The 9,938-nt window shown below is 43.0% G+C and overlaps 1 protein-coding gene across 1 annotated transcript; it reads left to right on the top strand.

The window, feature by feature from the left end:
• Positions 1-4,737: 4,737 nt before the first annotated feature.
• LOC142682188 (vitelline membrane outer layer protein 1 homolog) lies at positions 4,738-7,157 on the top strand. Its single transcript, XM_075847312.1, has 3 exons — positions 4,738-4,950; positions 5,363-5,478; positions 6,791-7,157. The coding sequence occupies exons 1-3, from the start codon at positions 4,801-4,803 to the stop codon at positions 7,077-7,079; spliced, it is 555 nt and encodes a 184-aa protein (XP_075703427.1). The 5' UTR covers positions 4,738-4,800; the 3' UTR covers positions 7,080-7,157.
• The last annotated feature ends 2,781 nt before the right edge of the window (positions 7,158-9,938 follow it).

Genomic DNA, 9,938 nt, shown 5'->3' with positions numbered 1-9,938 from the left:
GAAACGGGTATCCCCACGAATACGGAATATCTTTCTCCCGAAGTACCATTAGTATCGGCCTCAAGGCTCTCCGCTTTGCCAGTGTAGAGAGGGAAAGATCTGGCAGCAATTGCACCGGAGCACTGTCAAAGTCCAAAACACTAGTGTTACGCGCTTGACGCATAATGGACTCTTTAATTTGGAAGAAATGTATCCTGCACACTACATCACGTGGTCTCGCCAGATCTGTGCTTTTCGGACCCAGGGTACAATGCGCTCTATCGATTTCCAACCGGGAGTCAACCGGTTTTTCCAATAGCGTGTTAAAAATCCCAATCAATGTAGGAATGAGATCTTGGGGTTCTGTAGCTTCAGGGATACCTCTAACTCTGATGTTATTCCTTCTATTGCGATTTTCAGCGTCATCAGCCATATCAAATAATAATTGAATGTGAGCAGAATGCTGATCTAATAAACTTTGTTGGGAAACCTGTTGTTGTTGAAGTGTCTGCGTGGTTACTTCAATGGCTGCCATAGCAGTGTTAATATGGTAAATGTCCTCTTTCAGAGAACGTATCTCTGTTTTACACACCGCTTCAAGGCGGGAAATATATCCATCCATGTCTGTTTTAGTGGGAATGGCCGCCATCTGTGACGTGAGTGCCAGCATATCGGGACCCCGCTTAGTGCCCTGTGATGGGACCATGGAAGACTCACCCCGGACCAGGAGAGATGGAAAGTCCTGTGTCAGCTCCTAGGACGACCTCGCTCCTGAAGGCGCTGCAGATGCGGCCGCACCCCGGACCGCCATATTGGTTTGCTGAGGCGAGGAAGCAGGTGACCCAGGGTCCGTAAAGTAGTGGGGAATGCTGCTTCTCGTTCTCCCTTGATCGCTTCTTGCCGGTGTGGTAGCTTTACCACGTGTTCCCCTTCGCATTAGTGCGATGTAAAGTGCTATTAGACGCTGTTAATCGGGCTGGAAGTCAGTCAGGACGCCGGAGCTCTCACACCACGCGTCTCACCAGCGCCATGTCCAGGCCACGCCCTAGTCCTAATTTTATAACAATTTTCCTCAGTCCTTGCGTCTATTTTCTCATCTTCTGCAGCCGTAATGTAGTATTATTATAGTAATGTAGTATTGTTATAGTAATGTAGTATTATAGTAATGTAGTGTTATAGTGATGTAGTAGTGTTATAGTAATATACAGGGTGGGCCATTTATATGGATACACCTAAATAAAATGGGAATGGTTGGTGATATTAACTTCCTGTTTGTGGCACATTAGTATATGGGAGGGGGGAAACTTTTCAAGCTGGGTGTTGACCATGGCGGCCATTTTGAAGTCAGCCATTTTGAATCCAACTTTAGTTTTTTCAATGGGAAGAGGATCATGTGACACATCAAACTTATCGAGAATTTCACAAGAAAAACAATGGTGTGCTTGGTTTTAACGTTACTTTATTCTTTCATGTGTTATTTACAAGTTTCTGACCACTTATAAAATGTGTTCAAAGTGCTGCCCATTGTGTTGGATTGTCAATGCAACCCTCTTCTCCCACTCTTCAAACACTGATAGCAACACCGCAGAAGAAATGCCTCCCGATCTGACCCCCTTAGACTTTTATCTTTGGGGTTATCTGAAGGCAATTGTCTATGCTGTGAAGATATACGAGATTTGCAGCAACTGAAACTACGGATACTGGAAGCCTGTGCTAGCATTTCTTCTGCGGTGTTGCTATCAGTGTGTGAAGAGTGGGAGAAGAGGGTTTCATTGACAATCCAACACAATGGGCAGCACTTTGAACACATTTTAGAAGTGGTCAGAAACTTGTAAATAACTCATTAAAGAATAAAGTAACGTTAAAACCATTACACCATTGTTTTTCTTGTGAAATTCTCGATAAGTTTGATGTGTCACATGACCCTCTTCCCATTGAAAAAACTAAAGTTGGATACAAAATGGCCGACTTCAAAATGGCCGCCATGGTCAACACCCAGCTTGAAAAGTTTCCCCCCTCCCATATACTAATGTGCCACAAACAGGTAGTTAATATCACCAACCATTCCCATTTTATTTAGGTGTATCCATATAAATGGCCCACCCTGTAGTATTATTATAGCAATGTAGTATTATTATAGTAATGTAGTATTATTATAGTGATGCAGTATTATTATAGTAATGTAGTATTATTATAGTAATGTAGTATTATAGTAATGTAGTATTATTATAGTAATGTTATAGTAATGTAGTATTATTATAGTAATGTAGTAATGTTATAGTAATGTAGTATTATTATAGTAATGTAGTAATGTTATAGTAATGTAGTATTATAGAAATGTAGTATTATTATAGTAATGTAGTATTGTTATAGTAATGTAGTATTATAGTAATGTAGTATTATTATAGTAATGTAGTATTGTTATAGTTAGTCACTTTTCTGGGGGGGCTAATGGTCAGTTTACTGGGGGGCTGATGGCCACTTTACAGGGGGGCGGTGGTCACTTTACTGGGGGGCTGATGGTCACTTTACTGGGGGGGACGGATGGTCACTATACTGCGGGGGTGGTGGCCACTTAACTGGGGGGCGGTTGTCACTTTTCTGGGAGGGTCTGATGGTTATTTTACTGTGAGTGGGGGCTGATGGTCTTTGAGTGGTTTCCTCCTCTGACCTGCAATTTAAATTAAAAGGAGGCAGAAAATACCTGTGGCGCTCATTTGGAGTGTTTATTCTTTGGCGGTGTTTTATGCATTAGCTTCAACGGCTTTAAAAAAAAAACACCACAAAAATTTTTAAAAAATAGTAACGTCACAGGAATTTTGAGCCAGATTTTTTCTGCCTTACAAAAAATGCTTTGTGAACATACCCTAAGAGTGTAGTGCTGGTTTTTAGCAGTTTTTTGTCTTTTTAAAAACAATTTTTGGTAGGGGAGCCCTGAGGAAATGTTTTTTTTCCACGGGTGCTTTGAGGCCCAAAAGGTTGAGAAACTCTACTATAATAGCCAGCCATGTGGGCCCCAAATAAAGCCAAGAGAGGTAGAGAGGAGAAGAAGAAGAAGAGGGATGGCTTTCTTAATGCTGTTGTCATTTTGTTCTAGCGATCAGCGACCTCACATTGGTCGGACCCCCATCTATCAGACATTGATGGCATATCCTAATGTGTTTACTGGGACAACCCCTTTAAAAATACAGATATACATACAAAAAGAAGAAAAATGTAACCTCCACAGTGATCAGTTAGTTGACCCAAGTACTCCCCTGGCCTCAGGAGCTTTAGCATGCCGATATTCTGAATTCAGTGAATCCACTTGGACAAGTGAAACACACAAATTCTTCGGAAAACAAAACACAAAATCCTAGAGAAAGGTTGAGGCCAAATGTTTGTAGATCTTGAAGATGACGGTGACTTTGAGGCAATGCACCTTTTCAAGGCGGTCACTAAGTAAAAAGTGTTTTTATTTAGTAAAAGTGTAAGAAAGAAATAAAAGTACACATATGTGGTATCACCGCGACTGTATGACCCAAACAATAGAGATAACATGTCATTCAAACTGCAAGGTGAACACTGTAAAAAAAAAAGCTGCAAAAAAACGATGGCGGAATTGCTATTTTTTTATATTGCCCCCCAGAAAAGTAAGAATAACAGTTAACCAGTAAGTCCCATGTACCCTCAAAAAGTACCAATGAAAACTACGTCTCGTCCCGCAAAAAACAAGCCCACATATCACTACATTGAAGGAAAAATAAAAAAAATTACGGCTCCCGGAAAGCGACGATACAAAAACAAATAATTTCAGTTCAAAAATGTGTTTTTATTGTGCAAAAGTCATAAGACATAAAAAAAACCTCTACATATGTGGCATCGTCGTACTCGTACCGACCCATAGAATAAAGGTAACATGTTATTACCGCACGGCATAAATTTACCACGCGTAGAGCAATGTCGGGATTGATGTTTCTTTCCCCCAAAAAAATTCATAAAAGATAATAAAAAATATATATATATATGTACCCCAAATTGGTGGCAACTAATCCCCCAAAACAAAAGTCTTCAAACAGCTATGTCGATGGAAAAATAAAAAGTTATAGCTCATTAAATGCCACGATGGAAAAACAGAAAAAAAAAATGCTTGGTCTTTAAAGCCTAAAATAGGCTGGTCACTAAGGTCCCTCGCACACGACCGTTGTGCCACTCGGGCTGTATTTGACGGCATCCGAGTGGCACCCGATCGTATTCACGGACACATTCACTTTAGCGGGTGAACCGGGACCGTAAAAAATGGTCTGAGTCTCCGATCCGAGGAAAGATAGAACATGTCTTATTTTTCCTCGGATCACTGACGGGACTCGGACGACGCACTCGGTCGTGTGCATGAGCCGTAAGGGGTTAATAACTTTTGCTGATCAGTCGTATGAAGCATTGGCTAACAACCTGTTTGTAAGTAGCACCTCAATTTCCGTAACTTTTTTTCGTCATTCTCATGCCTCCGAGAAATGCTGCAATATCTTACCATAGTCCATTTATTTCTAAGCAACGTCTACAAATATTGCGCAAACCAGACATCTCCTCTGTTATTATCTCTATTGACATTGGAAACCTCACAAATATTTTGGGTGACTTCCCAGAATTTCACTAAGTAAGTATTTAGCTAAACTATTCTAATTTGTACTAGGTAAAGTATTTACGGTAAGAAAGCGTCCAGTGGAAAAAAAAAATCCCCTACGTCTCCTATATCCAGGCTATAAATTCCGCCTGGAAATTGACAGCTTCATTCACATTGATCCGATTGTGTGACGTTGATCAGACGTTTCGCTCCAGAAGATGTGGTCCTCAGTTTTAGTATCATTGCTAATACAGGCAGCATCGACCTACGGAAACTTAATTTTAGTTAATAATGGTGGCAATTGGGGTGACTGGGGAATTCTACAGCGATGTCCTCCTTCAACCTCCGCAAGAGGATTCAGCTTAAAGGTAAAGTAAAAGGGTTTTGTAAAATGTTTTATTAGGAAACTGAGATAACTGTGGCGGCTTCCTAGATGGCATCAACTGAAATCAATGGTGATCATTCATGTCAATGACTCAAATATAACAGCTGATCGTGGTGCTGGTCAGAGTCCGCAGAAAATATCCCCCCTACTCATGATATAAAAAATGGGGGGAGGGGTTCTCAAAACTAACATATTTAAATGAGTTCCTGACCTGATAATAACAAGCACTTGTATAATATGTGGTTTTAGGGTGTAGATCGATGACTGTCTATGGTGGGATGTTTGGAGAGATAGTTGGTGGATGAACTACTGGCTTGTTTTCTATGTATTTTCGGTTGTCATGTGTATTATAAAGCTATGAATTGATATGAACACCACAATCTGTTTATTTTTAGGTGGAAGCGCCACTTGGATCTAAGCGAGATGACACAGCCCTGAATGGAATTAAACTATATTGTACTCATGAATCAAGCACATATGTTGTGGACACAATTACATCTTCCGAAGGAGAGTAAGTCTATGCAATTGTCCTAACAGATCTTTGTCTTGGGTTATGAAGCTTATATCAGTCTCCACCCAGTCTTCCCATTCCCTCAATTAAGTTGAAGAACAGAAACTTAGACATCATTTTCAACCAGAGGAATGGCTTGAAGCTCATGGGTCCTGACAAAATCTTAACACCTCCTCAATCATTTATGGTGCTGTTGTCCTCTAGGTTACATAGTCACATAGTATGGTTGAAAAAAGACACATGTCCATCAAGTTCAAGCAAGGAGGTCAGTATTAGGCTGGATTCACACGAGCACATTACGTCCGTAATGGACGGAACGTATTTCGGCCGGAAGACCCGGACCGAACACACTGCAGTGAGCCAGGCTCCTAACATCATAGTTATGTACGATGCTAGGAGTCCCTGCCTCGCTGCCGGACAACTGTCCCGTACTGTAATATATATATATACAGTCCAGATACAGATGAACACAGCACACCAGCATACCTATATATCAGGCCATGTGCTCGTCACCAGGGGATGAATCAATTCCCCAACTTAAATAGAGAGAAACCATAGAAAGCAGTAATGGTCCCAGGACTTCAGAGTAGATGAAACAGGGTGGATTTATTCACCTCAAGTGAGCGACGTTTCGGTTCAACAGAGAACCTTTCTCAAGCTATATATATATATATATATGTATATATATACTTGATAATCTATCTACCTGTGGGAGCAACTCTATCATATTGGAGGCCCCAATGAGAATTCCCTGTCATGCTTTCTTGGACTGAACAGAGTGGGACTTTCCCCAGATATGGGAACGCTAAACCCGGGTAAGCGAGCCTTTGTCTTGCTACTTTTCCTTTCTTTGTGGGAAGTTCCTTGTCAATCCAGGAATGTATCCGGGAATCTCAAGGTAGATCTATATACGTTTGTTTTTGAATATTGCTATTTTGCCCGACTACATAAACCCATCTAAAAATTACCCAAGCTCCTGTAATGTAATGCTGACTATATCCTACATTGTGACTATACCATACTCATGTAAAGACCAGAGCTAGCACTGTGAAGACATTGAACAAGAAGGAGATGAGAAGAGGTGTGAAGTCAGAATCAGAATGGGAAATAATAACTTCTCAGTTCCAGATGAGTAAAGTACTGACACAAGGGATTATAGCGCAGCAAAGGGCAAAGTCTTTCCAATACCCCCTCACTGTCTTCAGTTTCATGTGTGCACATACATGTTCTTGTGAGAGAAGGCGACATTATTATGGTAAACATTTAACATGAGGATAATCAACAACCGGCTAAATATTTTCTTTCTCCCTAGTTGGGGTGACTGGACTACCGTTTCATGGTGTCCCACTGGAAATTTTATAAGTTTTACCTTGAAAGTTGAGAAACCGCAAGGTGATGGAGATGACACGGCCGCCAACAACCTCATGATGCAATGCTCAGATTACAGAGCTATAAAAGGAAATGGTGGCACCTGGGGAAATTATGGAGGATGGAGTGGAGTTTGCCCAAATGGTATCTGCGGTATCAAAACCAAAGTAGAAGAACGACAAGGACGTGGAGATGACACCGCTCTCAATGATGTCCAGTTTGAATGTTGTTAAGCACAAAACATCTCAATAATGGGGTTTATGCAAATCTGTTTCCAAATCTGATAAATAAAATCATTTTGAGAAATTCAATCTCTTGTACGTAAGTTTGTGCCATAACTCTTTTGTGCATAAGAAGAAAGTTGGTACCTTGGTCGCTGTCTTGGGACTGCTGTGTTGTATATCCCCTTAGGTCTAGTCAGATCAGTTTATTAAGGCTTGAGGGCTATTTCAGTCTCATGGATATGAGTAAAATTATCATTAAAGATTGTTTAGACAAATAGAGACCTCCTACCTTAGAGCCATGCTTGTAACCTGATCGACAGTAAGAGGTCCTCAAAATTCTATTCACCCCTAGTCAGGAAGGCACGTCATCAAGAAAGTAGAGAGGTGGACATGTAGTCAAAACCTCAGGTGCAGTTCACATTAATTGAGTCCATGTGGCTCTGGAGCCACAAATTGTGGGCCAACTTGGTGATAAGTAATTGGATGAGTCAAATGGATGGGAACAGACCCCCAAAATAATCCAGACCCCCAAAGTTAATTCACACCCCAGACCAAACTGCAAGAAAAGACTTCAGACCAGACACTGAAATTAATTCAGACCCTACACCAGACCTCAAATTGAAATCATGCCTTAGATAAGTTTTCTGACCCAACACCAGACCACAAAAAAATTCAAACCCCAATTCAGAAACTCAAAATTAGTTCAGACCCCCCCCAAACTAATTCAAACTACTCAGATCAGACCCCAAAATTAACATAAACTTCGGGACAGATGCTAAAATTAACTCAGACCCCATACCAAACCCCCAAATTAATTCAAATCCTAGTCCAGACCCCAAAATTAATCCAGACCACAGAACAAAACACCAAAATTAATCTTGGCCCCTAACTAAACCCCCAAATTATTTCTGTTCCCAGACAAGACCCCATAACTAATTCAGACCTCAACATTAATTTAGGCCTGAGATCAGACATAAAAATGTAAATAAATTTGACTCCAGACCAGATCCCTCTTTACTTACCACTTCTCGATCATGGGTCCTCTTTGACACTACACAGTGTCCTCACACTGGTTTGTGCAACATGGATACATTACTTGTGAAAATATGATGTCATCAGACAGTTAGGGATAGATGCTGAATCCTGTGCAGTGCCAGTAGCTGTCTGGTAGCAGCTGGTCTCTGTCTCCCCTACTATATAAACATGATGCCTGGCCAGAGACATAACCTAAAAATCCTGGGCCCCAATATAACAGGGCCCCCATTTATTATGTGTAATTTATAATAATGGTCTTCTGATATGGAGCAGAGGGACCTCTTGGGTCATCATAGGCTCCAGAACCAGGTACAACCGTAGTCTCTGCACCCTCCAGGGCTCGACAGGTCCATCTTTATGGGGGGTCTGGGAAAATAGCTTTAAGCTGAACTATTCTTCAGCCTACTGCTATCTTATGACCACAGGACATGGCATGAAAAACTTATTGGGGCGTGTCCAAAAATTGAGGTCTTACATATGAGGGTGCCTGGTTCCTGGTATTCTCCCATTTTATATAAGCATAGACCCAACAGCCGATGGATTTGGAGACCTGTATCCCGCGGGACAGTCCCGGTTTCTCACCGCTGTCCCGCCGGCCCAGGCGGTCTGTAAATGTCCCGCTGGGCGCTTCATCAGAACAGCTGATCGCTGCTGACTGCAGCAGCGATCAGAAGAAGGCAGGAGTCTTGCGGCGGTGTTCTCACTGGGATCGATGCCGGCCCGTGAGTTGACCAGTCCTGTCACCTGACCTGTCATCTGACCTCATCGGTCAGGTGACTGGACTGGTTCACTCCCGGGCCGGCTTCGACACCAGTGAGAACGCCGCTGCAAGACTCCTGCCTTCTTCTGACGGTGAGTGACGTCAAAGCAGAGCGGAGAGGGTTTCCCGGCCGGGTGATGGCCGTTCATAAAACAGCTGTCACACGGCTGCAGTAGGAACAATGGACCCCTAATGGGGCTATTCACACAACCAATTTTTTGACGGCCCGGAAAACCCGTCATTCACCGACCGCCTCTTAGGATGGGACAGATGATGAATCAAACTGAACTTTCCAGACTCCTTCTTAGGAACCACCCCCAGGGGCGACACCCGAAGATTAGGACAAAACAGAAAATCCATCTGACCAAGCTCAACTTCCTTTGCCACCTTCTCCCTAAAGGCAGCTGGAAACTCCTCAGCCGACTTCAAATTCCGCGACATCACCGGGTCCGCCTGCGCCGTAAACAGAATAAAGAAACCAAAACAAATACACACTCTAAGCAGGGCGGCTTCCGCCATCTTGGAGTACCGGTCTAATCACGGGAGAATCGTGGACACGCGCACCGGCGTCTTCCCCTCGACCAACACACGCAGGGCGGGCGACCGACGCAACTCGATGGGAACACCGAACCGCTGCGTGGGTACCTCCACATGAGGAGCACTCGTGCCTGAACTTAGAAGAGGCATAGAATCTACAGTGTCCTTCATTAAACAGCCAACAGGCTCCCGCTCTATGGACACCCCCAACCACCCCGCCACCACCGGAAGGAGAAGAGGTGGGGGCGGCGGGCTGAAAGGGCCGCTGCGCCAATATTAAGCGCAACCAAACATCTGTTGTTTTCGTATCCAAACCGACTTCCGACCTCTGAGCCAATCGCCTACGAAACTCCTCATCGTATCGCCACCTTGCGACTTATACGCGCTAAAAATCGTGTCCAAATACACAAATAACTGCTGAGCCTGACTAAACACCCCCCCCCCCAAAATCGCAAAGGCCTGCACCCAATTATAAATTGACAGCACGACCCTAGGCTTACCCAACACACCCCTCTCAAGTCTATGCTCCTTATCAA

Source organism: Rhinoderma darwinii (assembly GCF_050947455.1).
Source record: "Rhinoderma darwinii isolate aRhiDar2 chromosome 3 unlocalized genomic scaffold, aRhiDar2.hap1 SUPER_3_unloc_11, whole genome shotgun sequence".
Lineage (NCBI taxonomy): Eukaryota > Metazoa > Chordata > Amphibia > Anura > Rhinodermatidae > Rhinoderma > Rhinoderma darwinii.
Note: the sequence above shows the minus strand (reverse complement) of the source record. Positions and strands in the feature narration are given on the sequence as shown.